Source organism: Hylobates moloch, unplaced genomic scaffold, assembly GCF_009828535.3.
Source record: "Hylobates moloch isolate HMO894 unplaced genomic scaffold, HMol_V3 SCAFFOLD_14, whole genome shotgun sequence".
Lineage (NCBI taxonomy): Eukaryota > Metazoa > Chordata > Mammalia > Primates > Hylobatidae > Hylobates > Hylobates moloch.
Genome location: NW_026652289.1, coordinates 716,320 through 739,814, shown reverse-complemented (window position 1 = coordinate 739,814; position 23,495 = coordinate 716,320). Strand labels below are relative to the sequence as shown.

The 23,495-nt window shown below is 54.3% G+C and overlaps 1 protein-coding gene across 50 annotated transcripts in view; it reads left to right on the top strand.

The window, feature by feature from the left end:
* The window catches only part of PCBP3 (poly(rC) binding protein 3), a 264,611-nt gene that overhangs the window by 233,522 nt on the left and 7,594 nt on the right, over nucleotides 1-23,495 (top strand). For 11 of the 50 annotated variants that reach the window (XM_058427584.1, XM_058427585.1, XM_032753505.2 and 8 more), the window contains 5 exons: nucleotides 843-971; nucleotides 3,902-4,045; nucleotides 7,549-7,590; nucleotides 18,965-19,043; nucleotides 19,834-19,893. In XM_058427584.1, the coding sequence (XP_058283567.1) occupies nucleotides 843-971; nucleotides 3,902-4,045; nucleotides 7,549-7,590; nucleotides 18,965-19,043; nucleotides 19,834-19,893 (454 nt within the window). Of the gene's footprint in view, nucleotides 1-842; nucleotides 972-3,901; nucleotides 4,046-7,265; nucleotides 7,355-7,548; nucleotides 7,591-18,964; nucleotides 19,044-19,833; nucleotides 19,894-20,575 lie in introns of all 50 variants that reach the window. The other 39 variants (XR_009209700.1, XR_009209699.1, XM_058427595.1 and 36 more) reach the window with 23 other exon arrangements.

Here is a 23,495-nt window from a genome sequence, read left to right as displayed (position 1 = left end):
GCCCACCCATGGCCCCCCCCACCCACTGCCCACCCATGGCCCCCCCCCACCCACTGCCTACCTATGGACCCCCCACACCCACTGCCCAAATATGGGCCCTTTCCACCCACTGCTCACCTATGGATCCTGCCCACCCATTGCACACCTATGGGCCATGCTGGGGACAGGGAGGAACTAGCTGGTCACATGGTTCTGGGCAAGGGAGGCCCTGGGCACTGGGTGCTGTAAGGGGCCTCCAGGGAGGTGCTACTCCCTGTGAGGGGCCTCCAGGGCACCTGGAGACAGCCCTGAGCCATCGGCCTGTCCCAGTGGGCAGAGTTTGCAGGTGTGAACTTCACATTCTCACATTTGTCCCATTTCAAGGAAAGCCTGAATCCTTGCCCTATGCAGCAGGGCAGCCGCCCCAATCTTCATTTCCTTTCCCATGACCAGAGTCCACCTTTCTCTGTGACCTAAAACTCCACAGAGGAGAGAGAATTCCATGTATTTGAAAAGAGTCATTTGTCTCCCTGAAAACGCCTCTGATTAGATGCCTCCTGTCCAGCCTCGGCCAGGTGTCAAGTGTGCCCGAGGGAAGGCGCAGGGCCGGGTGCCAGGCCATGGTAGCAGAGGCGGCATGGGGGCAGTGCTGGGAGGGGGGCAGGGGAGGGGGCACGTGGCTGGCTGCCAGGCTGTGGTGGCAGGGGCGGTGCTGGGATAGGGGCGGGGGAGGGGGTGCGTGGGCTGTATGCAGGTTTCCAAGGCAGTGTCCTCCGAGCTGCCTTGGGTGCCGAGACTCGGGAGGTGCTGCTGCCCCACGTGCTGCCACCTTGGTGCTCTCTTCCAACATCCCCTCTCTCCAGTCCACAGGTGCCCAGGTGCAGGTGGCTGGGGACATGCTGCCCAATTCCACAGAGCGAGCAGTGACCATCTCGGGGACCCCAGACGCCATCATCCAGTGTGTCAAGCAGATCTGTGTGGTCATGCTGGAGGTACCGTCTGCGCGCCAGGGCCAGCCCACGTCAGTGCTGGATTTGGCCTCCCGGCACTGCAGGCAAAGGCTTGGAAGCCCCGGTTGCCCCAAGGACTCACACAGTTGGGGCTGTGGGGGGCTTCTGACCTGGGCTTCCAAGGCAGCCTGAGCGAGAGCGGTGCCGGTGTGGGCACCATAGGGGTGCTGGGTGCTGGGGCTGCCAGCCCAGGGTCCCGTGTCTTCCTGGGGGCATCTAGGGAAGAGCATGTGGAGAGAAGGGAGCCTCTCCTCTCATCTTCAGATTTGGATAAGAAGTTGTCATCCCCCTGAGGGGTCTTCTGCACTGAGTTGGAGCTGCAGAAACGGTGCTCTTTACGTTGGAGCCAGGCCTTGAGGGGCAGCTGGGGGTGGGAGGGAGGCAAAGGCAGGAGGCTCCTCTGCGCATGCAGTTCTGCAGAAGGAGGCGTCAAACCACCGTGGAGGAACAGAGGGCAGAACTCGGGAAAACATACGAAACTCATGCAGAAGTAGAGATGAGTGAACAAAAGCATTAAAATGGAAAAGCAGAGAAGGACCCGCTCAGAGCAGATGCCTCTCTTGAAATTTCGGGGGGAGGAAACAAATTCTGAAATATACTCAAGATTCGTGAAGCTATCAACAGTTGCCAGTCTTTCCTGAAGCAAAAATGAAGAAACCTTGCCCCAGATGGAAAGTTCTAGCAGCTCTGCAGGGTCAGCCTCTAGCCCCTCCTGCAGCCCAGGCTCACTCCTCTCTTGTACTTGGCTTGGGGTTCAAACCCCACGTTTGACTCTGTAAAAAATGTTTGCGTAGTTGTTGTTTCCCTGAAGTTTGATACTTTGTGAAGTCAAAAATATGTTTCAAAATGTTCTTGTTCTGAAATATTCCCCACTCCCTGGTTAGGGTGAAAGTGCCATGCCGGTCTGAGCTATCTGTTGAACCTTCCAGTCTCAGGCCCTGGAGGCCCTGCCGGCCGAGGCTCAGGAGCAGCCAGTGACATGAACAGTTCTAGGAGGGACATCCCTAATGGAGGGCCGAGGTCCAGCTCCTCGACAACACGTGGGTCTCGTCAGCGTCACCCAGTGCCTCTGCTGCCTGCGTCCCAGTGCAGTGCCAGGTGCAGCTCCACAGATGCAGGTGCACCCGCTGCCCCAAGGCTGCCCACGCCCCGAGGGCCGTCATCCGAACCACCTTGTCTCCTTCCTGGGCAGGGAGGTTTGAGCAGGGAGCTCATGGCAGACGTGGCCGATAAAGATGGCCAGGCAGCTGCTCTCACTCCCACTGGCTGTGCAGCATCCCAAGGCCCAGGGTCCATCATCCCAGCGAGGAAGATTCATCACACCTGGAAACAGCTGGGTCTGCCCTCAGATGAAGAGTGACTGGAAAAATAAAGCCAAGGATGCCTTGAGGGCCCTCCTGGTTGATTGGAGGACTTCTGGGCTTGGTAGTGGGCGTGCCTCACCTCACACCCAGGAGATGACAGAGGACAGGGCTGCCCAGGGTGCCATGAGTCTGGGTGGGTCCTGCTGAGAATACAGACATCGCCACAGATGGTGCCCTGCCCACCCAGGGCCCAGCACCGCTGCACCCAGTGCAGGGAGGCTCATGCAGTCCCAGGGGAGGCCAGCAGGCCCTGTGCCCAGACAAGAAGCAAGAATCACAGGTCAGGGTCAGCTGGGAGCTCCTGTGCCAGGGTGGGGGTCCAGGGCCCATAGCACAGGGGCACCGGCCCGAGGCTGGGCATCTCCAGGAGCCGGGGAGGGCAGTGGCGGCTCCCATCAACCTCAGTCAGTTCCTCCCACCCCAGGCCCAGCCTGAGTCAGCCCAGACCCGCCCCGCATCCCCTTCCCCACAGTACTTGAGGTCACACCCCGGGGCCCTGGCCCTGTGGATCCAGCCACCCACTCCCCATCATGGGACTTTGAGTGTGAGTGGCACTCCCTGAGCGCCGGGCTGGCCCTGAGTCAGCCAAGGCCCCAGAACTCCCTGCAGGACAGGCTGCCCCCTGCCAGGAACGGCTCATGGGCTCCAGCCCCCACCTCTTCCTGCTGGACCAACCCCAGCTGTGGTGCCCCCCAGACCCAGGACTTCTGCCTCCCTGACCTGGGCCCTGGGGACAGTTAGACAGGGGACTCACCCAGGAGAAGGAGGGCAGGCTAAAAATGCTAGCACTTGAGAATGTTAATCCTGTGTTTCTCACAGAATAACCAAGGGAAATTACGGCAAACCTCGTCATAACTGTGGGATTTTTTCCTTTAGAGTCTATAAGCGCTTTAAACATGCTTTTTCAAATAGTGAAGTGGGATGTTTCCAAGTCTCCTGTGGAGATCTCTGCTGACTGTCACCACGGGCCAAGCCAAGCGCTTTGGATATAGGTCCCGGTGGAGTCCTACAGGGCTCAACTTTCTCCAGAGCATTCAAGAGAATTGCTCCAAGGGGCAGCTCCCTGTGAAGCCGTGCAGCCCGGCCTGCAGGGCCCCGCGCATCCCAGGAGGGGCCCCCGTGGAGGGGCCAGCACCGCAGGGGGCCGTCTGGGTTGGTGGCCAGCCCTTGTCCAGCAGGGTCTCGTGCACAAGGGACGCACCCCAGCTGGCCTCCCACAGTGGGACTGACCCTCCACACTGCCACAGAGCCTCCCAGGGATGTTCGGGGCAGGTGGTACTCTCAGGAGGCCGGTGTGTGGCAAACTGCAGCCCAGGGCTCAGCAAAAAGGAGCCATCTGGAGGGACAGGCCATAAGACAGCCACACAGAGGGTGTGGGGGCTGGAGGTCTTCACTCCCCTCCCCCAGCACTGCTGTGAAACTCAGGGAGGTGTGGGGAGGGTGGAGCTGGTGCAGGGGCTGAGTGGGTTGGGCCGGGGCACGCCTCCCCATTGCCAGGCTGCGAAGCTGCTCTAACGCTCTCTCTCCCTCTCCTGTCCCTTTTCCTAGTCCCCACCGAAAGGTGCCACCATTCCCTACCGCCCAAAGCCCGCCTCCACCCCTGTCATTTTTGCAGGTGGTCAGGTAAGAGCCGATCCGCTCGCGGCCTCCACTGCCAACCTCAGCCTTTTACTGCAGCACCCGCCGCTGCCCGTTAGTGCACTCAGGTTTTCTCGCCTTCTCACGTGCACGTCTCCCACCCGTGCTGGAGGCAGAGCTCTTCCACCTACACCCAGCACCAGGCGGGCGCAGGGGGCCTTCAGAGTGGCATCCCCCCCACAGAGGCAGCCCCACGGAATCACGTTCTCCCTCCCTGACCCAGGCAGGAAGACTTGGCTCTGCCTAAATCCAGTTCCCGGAACTGGGTGTTTTTAGGAAACTTAGCCGGCGCGCAGGCGCTTTCTAGGTGACTTTACGGCTCACATTGGAAACAGCACGGTGAGAACCAGGGTCTTGTTTCCCCTGACATCCGTGTTCCCAAACTCCCAGGATGTGCTCGTAGCAGGGACATGGAAGAGGAGGGAGCTCTGCACTGAGGAAAGACGCGTGGCCCGACAAGCGGGCGTCTGTGCCGCTGTGTCCGGACCTCCCTCTGCTGTGAGCAGGGGCCTCGCAGGCACCCCATACCCGGTCTGCAGATCTGGCCCTTTTGGTTTCAGCCCTTGAGCTCTGTGTTCTCCCGCCAGGGATGGCAGTACTTCTGCAGGAGAGTGGAGGAGGGGAGCCCTGCCGCAGCCCCTCACCTGAGCCCAAACCCCGGCCAGGGCACAGGGAGCACCCACCCACTCAGGGCCACTCTGTGGCCAACAGACTTTGAAGGTGTCCGGCGGGGGTTGGCCTGGAAGAGCTCTGTGTCCAGTCGGCCGTGATGTGTGTCTTTGTTCAAGGGAGAGTTGAGACAGACGTTCCCACAGGTGACCCTGGCAGGGCAGAACAGGCCTGAGGTTTGACTTTACCATCAAAAAGGAGAGAAGGGGCAAATGTTAGGACTTTTCCTGGTGCTTTGCCTTATGGTGTAAAGGAATCTTATCAGATCTCCCAGTTGTGGCCCATGCTTGAGGGAGAGACAGGGAGTGTATGTCCATCCCTTCCCTCCCAGGGGTCCCATGTGCTCAGGGCAGGGCATGCCTTTCCCCAATACTGGCCTCGTCTCCACAGCCTGGCACACACCCGTTCCTGCCTTGCTGTGGTCAGGGAGCCCCCACATGCACATGCCATCCTTACAGCAGCCCCAGGACATGGCACACTCCCATTTTATAGCCAGGAAACTGGGCCTGGCTAGCCAGGGATTTGCCTGGTGTCACAGCCCTATGGGCAGTGGGACATGTCCTTACCTCGCCGACCTAGGGGGCTCAGGTCACAGGGTCACAAGGAGTCACACAGCGGGAGAAGTCCCTGTGCAAAACTCCATTTCGCTGCTTTCCCCAAATTCATGGTTAGGTAACCAGGTTAGTAACCTCTGTGGACTCCACCTTGATGTTTAAACAAATCCATGATGATATCATGTGATAAAAGGTAGGATTTTTTTCAAAAGGAAGGTGTGTTTATACAAACACATGTGGAGTCTTAAAGCCACTCGGGGTGGAGTCACAGCTCCAGGGGAGAGGGGGTGCAGCTGAGCCCTGCTCAGCCACCGGCCATGCACCCCTCACTCCTGTAAAGAAAGCAGTAGCCTGCCCTCCCGACTGCAGCAGGTGAAGGGCCCTGTGCAGTGGGTGCTGTCCCAAGGCTGATGCTAAAATGTCAGCCCTTTGAGAGCTGGGCCCCGGGGCCCTGGGGACAGTCTGGTCTGGCCAGTGGTCAGCCTTGGTGGTGGAGGACAGAGTCCAGGGAGTTACCCACCCTGAGGTAACCCAGGGGAGCTGCCGAAATGCAAAGCCAGAAGTGTGGGCATGAGTAAGACCGGAGCCTGCAAGGCCCCTGGCGTCTCCTTGACGACTCAGACCCACAGTGCCTAGATTAGGACACACAACCCAATACAGACCCGAGGGAGCTAACCTGGAGGGCCTGTCCACTTTATTTCTGTCCAATTGGAGAAATCAGGGACCTGGGAGATGCCCCACCACTGTGAGTGCTCTGGGGGCACCCAGCAGCAGCTCCTGTCAGCCACCACCGCGTTTCTAGCACGACATGGTCATGAGTTAAATCAGCAGAGCCTGCTAGGGGACGAGCAGATAGAAAACATAACAACAGTAAGAAGATCCGTCAGAAAACCCGCGTGGCCCAGGATGCAGGATGCTTGAGCTCTTGTGGTTCAGCTCAGACAGTCAGGGCTGAACTGGGACCCCGTGCGCTGAGGGGGCGGCTCCCAGCATGAGTTCCAGGGCCCCTCACCTTCGGTGACACATGGGAACGTGCCCCGGGCAGCACCTTTACAAAACACTTGCAGGTGGTCCTCAAGACACTTTGTACAGGACAGTGAGGTCCTTGGTTCCTGCTCTATCTGATAAGATTCTTTTACTTCCTCAGCCGATGCAGCACTGTGGCCTCACAGCCTTGGGGCTTGTTTCAAAGCCGGGCTGTAGCCGGGTCCCTGTCTGGAGGTCGACTGGCCTTTAACTCCCAGGATTGGGTTGTTTATGATGAAAACTCTTGGCAGATTCAAAACCCATGGGAGGGTTTGGGCTGCACAGAGGTGACACAGATCCTTCCCTGAGGCGTCCCTCTCAGGTGCACAGGGTTCCCCCACCCCCACGTGTGGTCACCTCGAACACCGATACCACAGGTCCTCATGAGAAGTGGCATGGGGCCCACACAGCCAGGGGCTGGTAGCCGTTCCCTCCACCCCCAGGCTGCCACCAGGCCTGGTGCAGCCCCGTCCACGTCCCAAGTCCTGACAGCTGTTTGTGGTCTTCACTCTCCCTTGACTCTGTTTGGTCCATTTGTTGTCTGGCCATGAGTTTCTGAATCACCTGAAAGCGTCTCCACTGACGGGACCTGTGGGGCAGGTGGGGCCTCTCTCACCTGCCCGGATTTAGAGTCAGGGTGGGTGGGAAGAGGCTGCAGGTTCGAGTCACTGTTTTGAAGGCAAGGGAAATACTGAACCCAAAATGAGGCCTCAGGAGCCCCACACGATGGCTCGGGAGGGGTGCGTTGCTGCCCCCACGTCAGGAGGGCCACCCCTCCCTGTCTTCAGGGCAGTCGTGAGAGGCAGCAACCGTGACTGATGTAGACCCGCTCCCTACGTAGACTGGCTTTGGTGAATTGGTTTTGGTCACCTTTTAGAGCTTTCTTTTGTTGTTGGACTTCTTGGGGCAAATTATTTCCCAAAAGTATTTACTCAGATGGCTGATTAAATTTTCAAAACCTTAATAATTAGTGGACCTCTTACTGGGGGATCAAACAGATCACTCTTCGATTCTTTTGCTTTAAGAAACTTGGAGTCGGAAGCATCAAGGCTGAACTGTTTCCCTCCCGCCCGCTGAACTGGCCAGCTCAGCTCTGCCCGCCCAGAGGAAGTGGGTGCGGCTCCCCTGGGGCTCCTGGTGCCCTGGGAGGGTTGGCTCTTTGTCCTAGGATGGGGACAGGTGGAGAGGCACATGAGGGGGAAGCTTCTACCGGAGGGTCCCTGTCATGCTGGAGGGTGGCGGCGGGTGCTGAGCCGCGGTGCAGCCAGGTCGCAGTCTGACGGGGTCTCTCTCTCTCTCTCTCTCTAGGCCTACACAATCCAGGGACAGTATGCCATCCCCCACCCGGATGTGAGTCTTCACTTTGTCTTCCTCTCACCTTTCTCTTCTCATGGTTGTTTACCTACCTGCATGCTGCTGTTAATTGCTACTAACATTAATATTACACTATAATATTAATCAACTTCTCAGCGTTCCTGACCTGTGTCGTATCCATATGACCTCAAATAACCTTTTAACCTCTTAGCACTAATTCTGCTTGTGTTGAGGACTTGGCCTGATGTCAAATTGTCTCAATTCTGCCGCAGTCCTGGGTTTTCCTCCCTCCCACGGGGCCTGGGAGGGAACTGAGACGGGCTCTGTCCCCGTGCAGGGCAGCGAGAATGTGCTCACCCGCCACAGGCAGGCGTCAGTGATGCTTTCTGTGCACCTAAGAAGTTGGATGACATTATCAAACAGGCCACAAAGATACCTTGGCAAGCACATTTGAGGGCCTGGTGAAATTAACTCCCCCCTTTCAGAGTCCACGTGGAAACGTAGGGTCCATCTACACACAGAGATCCAGACTGTGGAAAGCCAGTGGAACAGGCCTTCTTTTCATTCCAGAGTCAGTGGGATGCCAGGCGGGCATCAGCGTCCTTGGCTCCCAGGCCATGCGGAGCTGGGTCCCATGCAGCTCCATGACCGGTGGCTCCGACACCTCTCTCCTGCTCCTGCTGGGTCTAGGTGTAATTCCAGTGCTGGGGGAAGAAGATACCCTCAGATAATCCGTCGGTGTAATTCCAGTGCTGGGGGAAGAAGATACCCTCAGATAAACCGTCGGTGTAGTTCCAGTGCTGGGGGAAGAAGTTACCCTCAGATAAACCGTCGGTGTAATTCCAGTGCTGGGGGAAGAAGATACCCTCAGATAATCCGTCGGTGTAATTCCAGTGCTGGGGGAAGAAGTTACCCTCAGATAAACCGTCGGTGTAATTCCAGTGCTGGGGGAAGAAGTTACCCTCAGATAAACCGTCAGAGGGGAACCCTGGGCTGCTCTGGGCTGTGCGGCTCTGAGCCCTTAGGGACCAGGAGATAAAAGGTATGAAAGGTGCAAACTGTGAGCAAAGGGCCTCTCTGGAGGCGGCTTTAGGGCCCCCAGGGAGTGAGGGCCGCACTGGCAGGCACTGGGGAGAGGAGAGAGGAGAGCAACAGAGAACGAGACATGGTCCCACCGGAAGTGCTTCGTGCTGTCAGCAGATGGGGCAAACCTGGAGTTGGTTCTGAGGAGGTTTCTCTTCTCTAAACCATTTTGAACGTTTGCCCAGCTCAGCAGCTGCTCCTCGTAATGCATTTCCGGTCCGTGTGCTGCTCCCTCTGAACTGCAAGAGGCGCCTCTGAGCTGGATGGGAGGCGGCCGCCAGGTGAGCGGCTGCTCAGGAGCCTTCTGCAAACCCTGATGCTTTTGAGCTGGGGGCAAGGACGTCCATCTGAGTGAGATGAGAAGGCAAGTCAGGAGTGTTGTTAAGAGTTGATGATCATTAAATAAATCTTTGGTATACAGATGCAATTTACTATCATTGCAGGAAAATTTATATTGAATGGAGAATAGATAACAATAGTTATTCCATTAAAGGCAACACATGAATCAAATAGAGAAACACTGATCAAGAAAAGCCTTTCCCCACCTGCCCCAGAGGCCGGTTTTAGTGGTTCCTGGCATCAGACCTGTGGCGATGCTGTAGCTACATCAAGGACATCTCATCCTGGGGTCAGCTGTAGACACCAGTGCCTGTCCCCACTAGGAAGCTGGGCTGTGGCCACCACACACCGGAAGGCACTGTTGGGGCTGCCCCAGCCTGCGCCCAGCGGCAGCGTTGGGCAGAAGCAGAGGTGTGTGTGCGTGTGCTCGCGTGTCCCCGTGCATGTGTGTGGCAGGGGTGTGGGGGGCAGGTGTGATGCCTCCTAACAGAAAGCCTGTGTGAAGGAAAATGAAGATGGAAGCCAGGGGAGTCAGAGCCGACTTTCTGGGATGGCCCAGCTCCATTTCAGACTCAGGACAGGTGGTCACGCACAATTTGAGATGCACGTGTGCAGAGGCAGGTTCCAAAGCAGGGGGGTCACTTGACTTTGCAAAGCTCTGGAACCCAGAGGAAAGGCAGTGTGCGGTGCCCTTGGTAAAGGGAAGGTTAGTCGATGGGGTCAGGGTTTGTCTTTACCCCAGACAGTCGCCCTGAAGTTGGATGTTCAGACCTGCAGGGACCCTCTTGTGACAACCTTACGGGTTTCCCGTGGCCACAGAGCCTAACGTTCTCACTGTGGCCTTTGGCTGAGCACCCGTCTGAGCCGGAATGCTTGTGGTCTGAAATTCCAGAGGCCATGGCTGTGTGCTACGGTGGGACTGCAGGACCCTGATGTTTGGTTATTGGCTTTTACTTCGATCGGTGGCTTTGCTGTTTCTCATGTGACTTTCTCAGTATCTCTTAGAAATGGGTAGTTGTGCAGATTGTTTCAAATTAGTTTAATGTGTAACTAACTGTTAAGAGAACTGCCTCAGTGCATGTGGTAATGATTTGAGATACCGGGTGTTATGGTTTAAATATGTCTATTCCTCCACAATTTCTGTGTTGGAACCTAATCACCAAGGTGACGGTATTAGAGGGTGGGGGGTCCCAGGGCTGGGGATTGATTGGGTCATGAGCCCTCCACCCTCGTGAACAGCATTGGTGCCCCTATAATAGAGGCTTCAGATAACAGAGGCTTCAGAGAGTGGCCTCCCCTCCATCCCTCCTGTCATATGATGACAAGAGCGTTCAGGCACCATATTGAAAGTAGAGACTGGGCCCTTCCCGTACACCAAACCAGCCAGCACTTTGATCTCCAGTTTCCAGCCCCCATAACTGTGAGCCACACATTTATGCTGTTTCTGAATTGTCCGGTCTAAAGCATTTTGTCATAGCAGCAGGAGTGGACTAAGGCGCTTGGTTCTTTACTGTGAAATAGCTCTCTGTGGAAGACATTGTGTTTCTACAGCGGTGTCGTGAGATTTGCCGAGCAGCTGTTATTAATAGACGACTGGAAGCTTCCATAATGCTTTTCTTGCAGGCGTGTAAAATTGAAGACTTGGACAATCACTTAATCATTAAACACAAAGAGAAAATGATTGTTTAGTGACATAGGTAACAACAGGAAGCAATTTTTATCTGAGCTTGGTATTTAGTAGAAATTTTTAAAGCTTCAATTTCTTACAATATCAATATAATTATAGACTATATTGTTTTAATTTATAATGTAATTGAATACGAAGTTTATTTATACCACAGTGCCGCCTTATATACAGATACTAGAGTCATTTTTTAGGAACGTGATATTTGACCTGAATGTGTGGGCCCATGAATAAGAAACATCAAGCATAAGAAAATACATTCCTTAGGTTTGAGTATTTCTTTATGTAAAACTAAAATATGCATGTGTTTTCTGTGCCCAATTTTAAAAAGTGTTTTTAGCTTGTTCTTATTTAAGAATCATCTGGGCTGGGCATGGTGGCTCAGGCTGGGTGTGGTAGCTCAAGCCTGTAACCCCAGCCCTTTGGGAGGCTGAGGCAGGTGGGTTGCTTGAGCTCGGGAGTTTGAGACAAGCCTGGCCAACGTGGCGAGACCCCGTCTCTACCAAAAATACAAAAAAATTTAGCCGGACGTGGTGGCACACACTTGTAGTCCCAGCTACCTGGGAGGCTGAGGCGAGAGGATTGCCTGAGCCCGGGAGGCGGAGGTTGCAGTGAGCCAAGATCATCCCACTGCACTCCAGCCTGGGTGACAGAATGAGATCCTGTTTCAAAAAAAAAGGGTCATCGGCACTGATCTGCCTTCGCCCACTTTTCTCCAGCTCCTCACACGCCACATGCATCGTTTTACCCACGTCCTCCTCAAGGCTTACTGTGCTCTGGATGTGCAGGTGTTTTGAAGAGGCACAAAGCTGCTCGACAGGGGCAAGGACTTAGGACTGAAGTCAGCCTCTCCAGTATGGCCACTCGGCAGCCCTGGAGACTCTCCATGTGCCTCTGTGTGTCCTGCCTGGGTCAGACCAAGTGCAGTTTCAGAAATGAGAAAGAGAAACAGCACCTGAGACCTGGGACCTGAGAGCAGAGCCGAGAGCGCCCACGCCTGGACACAGCGCTTGACTCTCACCCAGCACGTCTGCACCTTTAATTACAGCGGGGAAGTTACTCCAGGAAGGAATTGTTTTTTCTGGAAGAAATGAGTGAACTTCAAAAATACCCTCATAGGCCAGGTACAGTGGCTCTCTCCTGCGATCCCAGCACTTTGAGAGGCCAAGATGGGAGGATTGCTTGAGCCCAGGAGTTGGAGACCAGCTTGGACAAAAGAGCAAGACCCCATCTCTACAAAAAAATACAAAAATTAACTGGGTGTGGTGGCACACACCTGTAGTCCCAGCTACTCAGGAGGCTAAGGTGGGGCGGTTACCTGAGCCCCGGAGGTCGAGACTGCAGTGAGCCGAGATTGCACCACTGCACTCCAGCCTGGGAAGCAGAGCAAGACCTTGTCTCAAAAAAAGAAAAAATACCCTCATTTATACAACTCTTTATTTCTATTCTTCCAGGTCTCCTAATCACTCCCTTACTTAACGTCCCAGTCAGTTAAAGGGGATGTCGAAAGCAAGCAAAAATGAAAACATGTTCGAGTTGACGAAGAATTTGCCACGTAGGCTATTTTAGATGAGCCTTTGCATCAACCCTGTGAAGCAGATCTCAGGACCGTGGGGCCAGTTCCACACACAAGGAAGTGGAAGCTGTGAGAGGTGCCTTGGCCAGAGCTAATGAGCCAGGGAATGGGAGGGCTTGGCACAGCCGCCCAGGCAGCTGGACGTGAGCAGCAGATGTGCAGCAACGCTGGGAATCAAGTGGACACCAGTATCTGCTAAGAAGCTGGTTCTTCAGTGAAGGAGTCGTGGGGAAATTGTAGAAAGGTGTCGTTGTAAGTGGGAGCCAGGGATGGGAGGCACGGCCAGATCCGGTGCTGGACGCAGCCCTTCATCCCAGCTGCACAATCCCCAGGACTCTGTCGGTGCCACGCATTTCCCCTGGACACATGAAGGGCACGCGTGGGCTCTAGTGACAATCTCATGCACTTGCAGAGATTTGGGCAGATTGTTGCAGAGTGATTTCTCCTCCCACTTGTTCCGTGTCTCCCTCTGGAACCCTGTGGGGAGGTGGGTGAGGGGTCCTCTCACCGTAGTGAGAGAGTAGTCAATGCCGCATGCCCTGGGCACGTGCTGAGGGGCCCAGCCTCTCTCACTCTGAAGCCTGGCACCTTCCAAGACCTTGCAGCTGCAAGTGGTGCAGAGGCTTGCCCATGGCCCCACCTGCTGTCAGACTTGTGCTACTGCAGCCACTCCTTTCATGAAACAAGAGGTCCAGGCAACCCTCACTGCTGGCTGGAGTTCCATCTTTCCTTTCTTGGAACACCCCATCCTCTGCAGGGCCCCAGTGGCGTGGCTCTCACACGCCATTCTTCCCAGCTTGCCCTTCTCAGAACCAGACTTTGCAGTTTTACAGGACCCTCGGGCGACTCACTGGCCCATGGAGGTCTGAAAAGCACTAGTCAGGAGGCCTGAGAAGGAAGAACATGCATCCAGTTGGAAGTTCAGGGGAGACGTGGAATGGAGAGAGAAAACTCCAAGAGACACACAGAGAACCTTCCAAAATTAGAGAAACCATCAACAATTCCCAAACAGGATAAACAAAGAGAAATCCATCTTCGAGATATTGAAGCAAGACTACATAACACCAAAGACCAAAATCAAATCTTAAAAGTAATCAGAGATAATATGACAGAGGAACAACAGTGAGAAATTTGGTTGACTTCTCATCAGCAACTTTAGAAGCCGGCAGATGGTGGTATAATCAAAGAAAATAGTTGTCAGCATAAAATTCCATCTCAAGGGAGGATCTTCCAAGGACCTACAGGTAGCTATTTGTAGACAAACTGATCTGACCAGCAGGCCCCAGCACATGATCTTCTGATGGATGCCCTGTGGGAAGAAGGAAAACGATCCCAGAAGGAAGGCTGGAAATGCAAAGAAAAGTGTGCACACTTGGTAAACAAACATCATCTGTGAACTCACTAATGCGCTTGTCTGATTCACAGGATTGACAACAGTCGAGTGGATAGAAACAGCACACGTAAGATCGGGTGTGCGTGAGGAGATGTGAACACCCACAGGTCTCTGTCTCATTCCACTAGAGGGTGAAGACACCGCGTGTAGACTCTCAATGCACATGTTAAAGTTTCAATGACCACTAACAACAAAGGAGTCCGATATGTAACCTCTGGGACAGGACAGGGGAAACAAGTGAGGGGAAAAATTATTAATCCAACAGAAGAAAAGGAGTGAAATAAAAAAGAAACTCTGGAAAAGCAGGACAGTTAGAAAACAAGTGTCAAAAATTAGTCTAAACATGTGGATGATTGTGATCAAAGTAAAATTACGAAATTCCAGTTAAGAAGCAAAGGCTGCCAGACTGTATTTTTAAGCTGAACAAATAGGCAAGTAAACAAGCAAAAAATAATTTTTTTGTTTTTTTTCTTTCAAGAGACACACCTAAAGCATAAGGACCCAGAAAAAATGAAAGAATGGAAAAAGGCTAAGGAATATGCAACAAAATAAACTGGTGTACCAATATTAACATCAGTAGGGGGAAAAAACAAGACTTTAAGAGAAAAACTTTAGTCATTACATGTTGATAGAAAATTCAGCTCACAAGAAGATAGAATTCAAAATTTATACATGCATAAAACATAGCTTTAAAATATATTTTAAAAAATTGAGAAAACAGAGAATTTGACAGACATTATAGCAAAAACTTGGCACACCTCTCTTTCCATGAGTGATAGGTCAAGTAGACAAGTGTGAAGAAGGCATCAACAGAACCACCCGTGATCCTGACATGATTGACGTGCCTTGAACACTACACCTGCCACAGCTTTAGAATTCATGGAGACATTTACAAAACCTGATCACATACCAGCCCATAAAGCACATCTCATCATCTTTCAAAACTTGGAATCGTATGGACCACACTCTCAGCACAAAGCAATTACAGTCATGCACCACATGACGGTTCAACCAACATCAGACCACATAGACGATGGTGACCCCATGAGAGTATAGTGGAGCTGAGAAATTCCTGTTGCCTGGTGACCTTGCAGCTGACCTGAGGTTGCAGTGCAGCATGTTACCCTCATGTGTGCTGCTGGTGCAAACCCACTGCACTGCCAGCCGCCTAGCCGTCTAGCACCTGCCGTTAAGCACAGCTCGTCATTCTAAATAACACTGATAAACAACTGTGTTACTGGTTTGTGTATTACTATGCTTTTTATCATTATTTTAGTGTATTCCTTCTAATTATCTAAAAAATGTTAGCTGTAAAACAGCCTCAGGCAGGTTCCGCAGGAGGTGTCCAGAAGGAGGCACTGTGATCGTCGGAGATGACTGTGTCACATGGTGTGGTTTGGGTGCAGTGGGAGACAAGCAGACTGGATCAGACATGAGACCCCAGGATCCCTCACACAGGAAGGAAGCCGTCCACGAGACTTGGACGGGACAGAGCTGCCCACGAGAGCCTGGGAGAGGGCAGACGCTCCACACAGTGCCAGGACGGTGGGTCAACCACGTGGGGAAATTGATCTTTACTTCCTCCCATAAACAAAAATCATTTCCCATGTGTCAAGAACTCCAACACAAGACAGAAGAATTTAGCAGTTTTAGGAGAAAATATAGAAGAATGTCCTATTCTCAGGTCAGGGGAGGATTTCTTAAAACGTAAGCACAGACCATAAAGGAAAATACTGGTGAGTTCAACTATATTAAATGTTAGAATACTGTTTCTCATAAGACACCATGGGAGAGTGGGGAGAAGATCTGTGCAGCAGGAATGACAGACAGGATGGTATCTGAAATGCTGGGGTGCTCTTGGGAAGTCAGCAAAAATCAAGCAATAAGAAAAGTGGGCGAATGACAAACAGGTATTTTGCTGGAGATGAAATAGAATGCAGGTTAGAACCACTGTGGTGGGGGCCTGTTGCTTGGCCTGAGTGATAGTTGCATGGGTGCATTCATTTTGTGATAATTCATTGAGTTGCATCTTAAATGCTTGTAATTAGTTGTCTATGTGTTAACATTCTGAGACAATGTGAAATAGAAAAAGACAGTTTACAGAGAAACATCAGCAATGGGATACTTCCCCTGCCCACCCTCCTGCCCTCCTCTCCCTCCCTCTCCCCCTCCTCCCTCCCCTCTCCGTCCTCCCTCTCCCCCTACTTCCTTCCCTCCTGTCCTCCTTCACTCTCCCCTCCTCCCTCCCCTCCTCTCCTCTCCCTCTCTCTCCCCCTCCTCCTTCCTCTCCTCTCCCTCCCTCCCTCTCCCCCTACTTCCACCCCTCCTGCCCTCCTCTCCTTCCCCTTCTCTCCCTCCCTCCCCTCCTGCCTTCCTCTCCCTCCCTCTCCCCCTCCTCCCTCCTCTCCTCTCCCTCCCTCCCTCTCACCTGCCTACCTGACTTTCTTCCCCTTTCCTGTCAGTGGTTTGGAGGTACTGCTGAGAACCAAAAGCCTCATTTTTTTAACAGGGCAGAATTTTCCCAAAAAGTGGAAGGCCCCTTGGCACTTAGTCCTGTTCTCTCCTTTAAAAAATGTGGAAATTGAGTCCAAACGAGGTGCAGTGGCCTGACTGATCCTGGGCAGAGCTAGGGTGAGCACCCCCCCATCCTCTCCACAGATGCTCCTGGCACCACCCTGTGCTAGTCCAGGCCTCCCTAGGACGTCCCCTACATTTGTAGGTGGGGAGGAGAGAGATTTATTTGCTAGTGTGGTCATTTCTTTGTAAAAAGCCAAAAACTTATCGGGAGACATTTTTGTCATCCACAGCCACAGTTGCTGCTCACCCACATCCATTCCCCCACTTTAAAGTTCAGGGAACTGAGGTCTGGAGACACCAGGCCTTCCTATCGCCACAGCCACGGGCTGGGCCATCTTGGAGCCGACTCCAACCCCTGTAGAGCCCAGGGGCGCCCCTCCCCTGTGCCCCATTCCCTGGCCATGGGGCAGCTCCTGAGCCCCACTAGGAGTCAGGGGTTTGCGGATCCTATCTGTGCCATTCAGCGTCCTGTGACTGTGGATGAATTTGCCAGGAGTGTCTCACCCTGCCGTGGGCGATCTTGCCCGCGGTTCTCCTACCCGGGCTGGGACACTTGCAGTCTTTCCTGAAGTGCCCTGTCCAGGTGGGGCACCTTCACTAGGACCCTAGATGCGCCTGCTTCCTCCTGCTGCCCCCGCAGGGCCTCGCGTGTCTCCTCGCGTATGTCCCGGTGACTTCAGCTGGTGTCCTTGGGACAGCGTGCCCCCCACAAGCTCTCCTGGTACCCTCGTCAGGGGCTTCCACACACATCCCCTCAGATAACCCGGCACGCCCGTTCACGTTACATCACGTTACACCTGCCAGCGCAGATGCCACCCACATGGGAGCTGGGGTCAGAGGACAGCCAGGAAGGCAGAGAGGCCTGGGCGGGGCCTGCTTTGTAGATATGCCCCTGTGTAAGTGCTCACCAGATGTGTCTGCAATGGCAGATGCTCAGGGAGCAAAGTCAGGCTGCAGCGACAAACACCCTACAATCTCATTGCTCTCCACTGAATGCAAAGGTGTGCCAGAGGCCATGGGCTTGCCATGGGGACCAGACTCCATCCTATGGGAGCAAGAAGAGGCCAGATGGGCTGCAGCACGCCAGATGGCCCAGTCCTGCCAGGCCTGCCCTGCCCCCCAGCCCAGACCTGGCTGCAAGGCCAGGGGTTGGGGAAGGGTGGGGCTGGGGAGCAGCCCCCCGATCCTCCCAGGGTACTAGGTACTGAGGAAGGAAGGGCCTTTATCTTGACTCTGGGTGAACTCTTAGGGGACGGCTCCCAGCTCCTGAGAGGCCAAGTTCAAACCCACCCAGGAGCACACAGCTGGGAAAGCGCTGGGACCACAGTCGCCACATTTCTGACTGTGCTCCCTGGTGTCAGGGAACCCAGGTTCTGGGGTGGCCAGGGCAACCATGGGGGTCTGGTCGGGTGCTCAGCAGCCAGCCTTCTCACGTGCAGACAGCAGCTCTGCTCCGAGCGCCCACACCCCCCAGCATTGGTGGCCTCTGTGGCAGCTTCTGCCACCCACACCCTGTGCAGTGAGGAAGCTGAACTGCCTGCCTGGCTGTGGGTCGCAGGAGTCCACACACAGCCACACTGGGATGCGTTTGGGTTGAATGTTCTGAAGGGAAAATGCTGGGGAGGTGGTGCCCTCCCCAAATGTGCCACCTCCCCCGCCTGCCAGGCAGCACCACAGAGGAGCTTTGCCCGGTGTCCTCCTGAGCCCCAGGACACCCTCTGCAGCAGCACCACAGAGGAGCTTTGCCCGGTGTCCTCCTGAGCCCCAGGACACCCTCTGCAGCACCCAGCCTTGACAGCCCCACTGGAGGCTTGTGGCTCCTGGGAAAGCCAGGCCTGGGGAGCATCATGCCCTCTGCTGAGCAGCCCTGGGCTCTCCAAACGGTGGAAGAATTTTGAGCCTCACCTTGCCACATTTACCATTATCTTCTGCTATTTTTAGTTTTTATTTAAGAAATGAGGCTCAGGTAAAATAACTTAAAAAATGGCATCAAAGCCCCCTTGAAAAGTCTTGTGGCCCGAGGATGGGAGGAGAAGGGCTGGGGGCAGCCTGCAGGGACCGGGGACACAGGCAGCTCCCAGCTGAGGGCCCGAGGCGTCCCTCCCTCATGCCTTCCACAGAACCTTCTAGCACTAGTGTTCTGTAATCCCAGGGAAGGCAAGATGCTCCTGGAGGTGACTAAAAGGCAGGTGTGTGGCCCCTCGGGTGTTCCCCCTACCCCAGGTCACCTCATGGGTAAAGCAAGGCCCTGCAGGGGAGGGGAGTGGGCCAGGCCTAGCACAGGGTGAGACCAGGGCGAGGTTTGCAAACTCATGCCTCTGTGGATCCCACAGGGGCTAGGCTGATTTTAGTGACTAGTGACTATTGACTTGCCCTTGAATCTCCCAGAAGCGCAGCTGGTCTTCCTCTGTGGCTCCCGGACTCCCCCAGACTCTCCATGGCCCACTGGCCCCAGCCTGTCCACACCAGCCGGTGAGAGGGAGGCTGGGCCTGTCCAGGCTGGAGCTGCCAGGGAGCCAGGGAGAGAAGACAGCGGCTTCCGGAGCTGCCCTCTGCACGCCGGGCATTGGTCTGCTCACAGCCTGGGCTCCATTGGCTTCCCCCAGGCCAAGTCCTTGCATTCTCTTGCGTCTGCCATGTGTCCGCATGGCCCTCTTTCTATCTATCTGTGCAAAGTTCTGTTACTGCCGTTTTAATTTGGTGTGACTTGTACTCGATGACAATAACCTTCTTAGCTCTCATGTCCCTCCTACCCCAGCAGTTGACCAAGCTCCACCAGTTGGCCATGCAGCAAACCCCCTTTCCTCCCCTCGGACAGACCAACCCCGCTTTCCCCGGTACGTACCCAGCCCTTTTCTCACCTCCTTCTCTTCTCACCTGGGGACTTTCTCTTTCTGAGCTCTGTTATTCGGTGCAGTGTATAGAACAGGTGCAGTTGGAGTTGTGAGTGCCGGTGGTGCAGGGTTCACATGCAGCAGGCTTGCCAGGTCTGGGGCCAGGGACAGGGTGGGGGCGGGAGGTGGGTCTCGCTCCCACTGTGGGGGGCTAATTCACCTTACAGCTGGCCTTGCCATAGCCTTGCTCGTGAAGAGACGTCTGCCCACCGAGGGTCTGCGCTTGCTGGGCAGTGCCCTGTGCTGCCCGCAGTCTGTCCTGGATGGCCCTTCCTGCTGAGCGTACCCACTGGGCCACCCTGGAGGCTTTTCTCTCCAGGAGTGAGAGCACAGCAGACGTGGATGCTCTTCTGCAGGAAGCCACTGAGTATCCCAAGGTGGCACCCAGCCCTGCCCCAGGAGGGCAATGACCCGTGTCAGCCCTAGCCCAGTCTCTGTCATGAGGCCGTCAAGGGTGGCCATCCGTGGCAAGCCCACCCTGCCCCTGGCATGCCTGGCAGTTGGGTGTCCCTCCCTGCAGAGGTAGCACCATGCCTGTGGACAATCCCCCTCTCCTCCTGGCATGCCTGGCAGCTAGGTGTCCCTCCCCGCAGAGGCAGTGCCATGCCTGTGGCCATGGCCGGAGAGAGCGTCGGTGCGTGCGCCAGTCATATTTTGAGCTTCCCTAGTTGAAGGGACCCTGCTTATCTCCTTGAGGGCAAAACATTAAACCTGTCTCTTCTTTGCTCTCCAGGAGAAAAGCTGCCTTTACACTCCTCCGAAGAAGCTCAAAATCTGATGGGCCAGTCATCAGGTAACACAAAGCGACACTGACAGGAGAGCAGGCCAGGGCGGCAGAGCAGAGCCCCAGTGGGAGGAGGTGTAGGGGCCCTGCTGCCGCAGCAGTTTACAGCTTCCATGGGAAGCTGTGGACCAGCCTCAGGTGCTGCCAAGGGCGTGGGTGGTGCCATGCTGCCACTGTGGCTGGATGGTGGGGCCTGAGGTGCTCAGAGCAGGGCACCCCGGCCATGGGAGGTGGCCGTGGGAGCAGGAAATAGAGGTCTCACCATGGTGCACTTTGGAAACGGGTTTTGTAGGACATGAGCAAACCCTTAAGGAGGAAGATCAGTCTGTGCTGGATTTGCCTGCACCCCTCCCAACTTGCATTAAAATGTTCATTCCTCAGATACTGTGGGGTAGCACATAGATGTGTAGATTCAGTGACCGAGGCCATGAAACAGACACAGTTGTTTGCCTGGGGCTTGGAGGGTTCCTAGGTGCCCGTGAAGAAGATGCCACACATGCACCACTCCTTGTGGCTCCATGTGCACATGGCCAGTGCCACAGTGGCTTCCTGGTGGCCAGGCAGGTGTCCTGTGATGACCCTCCCCTCACCAAGGCCCTGGGGACTGCAGTGCATACACATGCCAGCCACAGCAGGGTTAAATTGAGTGGGCAGCGATGGGAGGTGTTTGTGGCCTCTTTGAATGTTGCAGCCAGGAGACTTCCAGCGTGGGCTTGGACTGCAGGTTGGGGCAGGCTCCTTTACCCCTGGTACCTGGAATGTCATCATCTTCATAAGAAACAGACTCACCTGGGCCATGCCGTCCTGAGATGAATGAACACATCGGCCGTGCCATCCTGAGATGAAGGAACACAACGGTCATGCTGTCCTGAGATGAATGAACACCTGGGCCATGCCATCCTGAAATGAATGAACACATCGGCCATGCTGTCCTGAGATGGATGAACACCTGGTCCATGCCGTCCTGAGATGAACGAACACATCGGCCATGCCGTCCTGAGATGAATGAACACATCGGCCATGCTGTCCTGAGATGAACAAACACCTGGGCCATGCCGTCCTGAGATGAATGAACACATCGGCCATTCTGTCCTGAGATGAATGAACACCTGGGCCTTGCCATCCTGAGATGGATGGACACCTGTTCCATGCCGTCGTGAGATGAATAAACACATCAGCCATGCCATCCTGAGATGAATGAACACATCGGCCATGCTGTCCTGAGATGAGTGAACACCTGAGCCATGGTGTTCTGAGATGAATGAACACATCAGCCATGCTGTCTTGAGATGAATGAACACATCAGCCATGCCATCCTGAGATGAATGAACACCTGGGCCATGCTGTCTTGAGATGAATGAACACATCAGCCATGCCATCTTGAGATGAATGAACACATCAGCCATGCCATCCTGAGATGAATGAACACATCGGCCATGCTGTCTTGAGATGAATGAACACCTGGGCCATGCTGTCCTGATATGAATGAACACCTGGGCCATGCTGTCCTGAGATGAATGAACACCTGGGCCATGCTGTCCTGAGATGAATGAACACCTGGGCCATGCTCTCTTGAGATGAATGGACACACCAGCCATACTCTCCTGAGAGGGATGAACACCTGGGCCTTGCCGTCCTGAGATGAATGAACACATTGACCATGCTGTCCTGAGATGAATGTCCTGGTTATGCAGACATTTCTTTATATTATTTGCTTAACTTTAGTGCCTCCTAGGAAGATTTCCCATACTTTCCTCCCTTCAATCAAAATATCCCAAGTTCAACAGGTCTATTCATCTAAGGTCTACTCTATTCATCTCATCTAAGGTCTATTCATCTCTATTCATCTAAGGTCTACTTTGTTCAGGAATTCCTGTCTAGGACTCAGCAGGACCAAGGAAATCTTTTCAGTGACATTTTAAATATCACTGTTTATGGAATGTGTATAGATAGTTGAATAACCAAATAAGTGTTGTTTTGAAAGTATCTTTATTAAAAGAATATAAAGAACAGAAACTCTAGGCTTATATATGCAAAAGAAAAATAATGGAGAATTAGAGATGAGTCGGTTCACTCAGCACCAACTGATCCCCTCCTGTGCTGGACGGTCCCACAGGACCATGTCTGCCCTGTGGAGTCACTCCCTGCCAGGGAGACTGGCTGGCCACAGTGAGAGGATCCTCTGGTTGGTGGTGCCAGTACCATAAAACAAGATGAGAGATGGCATTGTGGACAAACTGCCCCACCCAGGGCCCAGGGAGGGTGTGGCTGGCAGGGATGGGGCAGGGCAGAGATGGTGGGGAGGAACAGGAGCTGTGTGGCTTTAACATGGAGTTGGGGGACACAGGAGGCGCCGTGAGGAAGTAGGAGCTCATTGGGAGTCTCCAGCCATTGGAGGTGCATTTTGGGGACCCCTCTGGTCTGTCTGGAACCTAGGCTGAGGGGCACAGCAGAGGCAGGAACCAGCAAGAGGGGAGCATGGGGGTGGGAGGAGGGTTCCCCAGTCTGGGGTATTCTGAAGGTACATCAGCTGGGCCTGCGATGGTTAGGAGGGGTGGATCCCGGGGTCTCCAGGGCCCAGGCTGAGCTGCAGAATCCGAGTCACGAGAACCACATGGGGCTGTAAGGGGAAGAGCAGAGTGTCAGCGTTAGGCTTGCGGGTTGGAGCCGCCACTTGTCCAGGAAATGGAGGTGCTGAACACGAAGAGCAGAGCAGCCTCTGGCCCCTCCTGTGCCAGTACTCATGGGGCTTGCAGCCTCCAAGCAAGAGCAAATCTTGGACTTGAACTCTGAGAGGTTGTCTTTTATCTGATGGTACTAAGTGGAGATTTGTAAATGTAAAAACTTAGGCTTGATGATCGATTAGACCCATATCGTCACTCTTCGACAAAGAAAGGTATCTGTATAGAAATGTGCAACTTCTCATTGGCCCCAGCACTTCATTTTTGGCTCAGTGATGCAGTTAGGTCTCCTTGCTCCAAACTGGAAGAACTACCTGCTGGGCCTGAGCTGTCTGAGCCAGGCTATATGCAGACAGAGTTACATCAGAATCGGAATGAGAGGCAACTTTGCATGCTCTGCCATCTGCTGTGCCCTGCAGCAGGCCGAGGGGTGTCACAGGGAGGTGGGGCACTGTCGGGTCGAGCGGTGTGGGCCTCAGAACCAGTGGGGTCTCCTGAGAACTAAGGGAAAATGGGCACTCAGCATCAGTGTGACCAGCATGGCCTGTGCCCTGGGTGCTGCACAGAGACCGTGAGACATGCTGGATGGCCCTTCCCTTCAGCCGGGGGCCCACCAGGGTGGCTTTCCAAGGTGTCAAAAGAGAGTATACAAACATGACGGGAGTGAAGTCACGCTGCGCACAAAATGAAAGAAACAAAACGTCCCACTTGGGTCTCTCTTTCCTTCTTTTGAGAGAAGTTGGGACTAAGGAAATTGGGTGGCAGTTTGGGACTGGAAGCTCATAGGATCCTGGCCCTCTGGGCTGTGCTGACCCTCACACTTGGGCCAGCTCTACAGCCCTGTCTCACTTGACCCAGGAGAGTGGGGGCCAGGCACTGGAGTGTGACTGTTAGCAGCCTTCCACCAGCCTAACCATGTCCCCTTGGTAT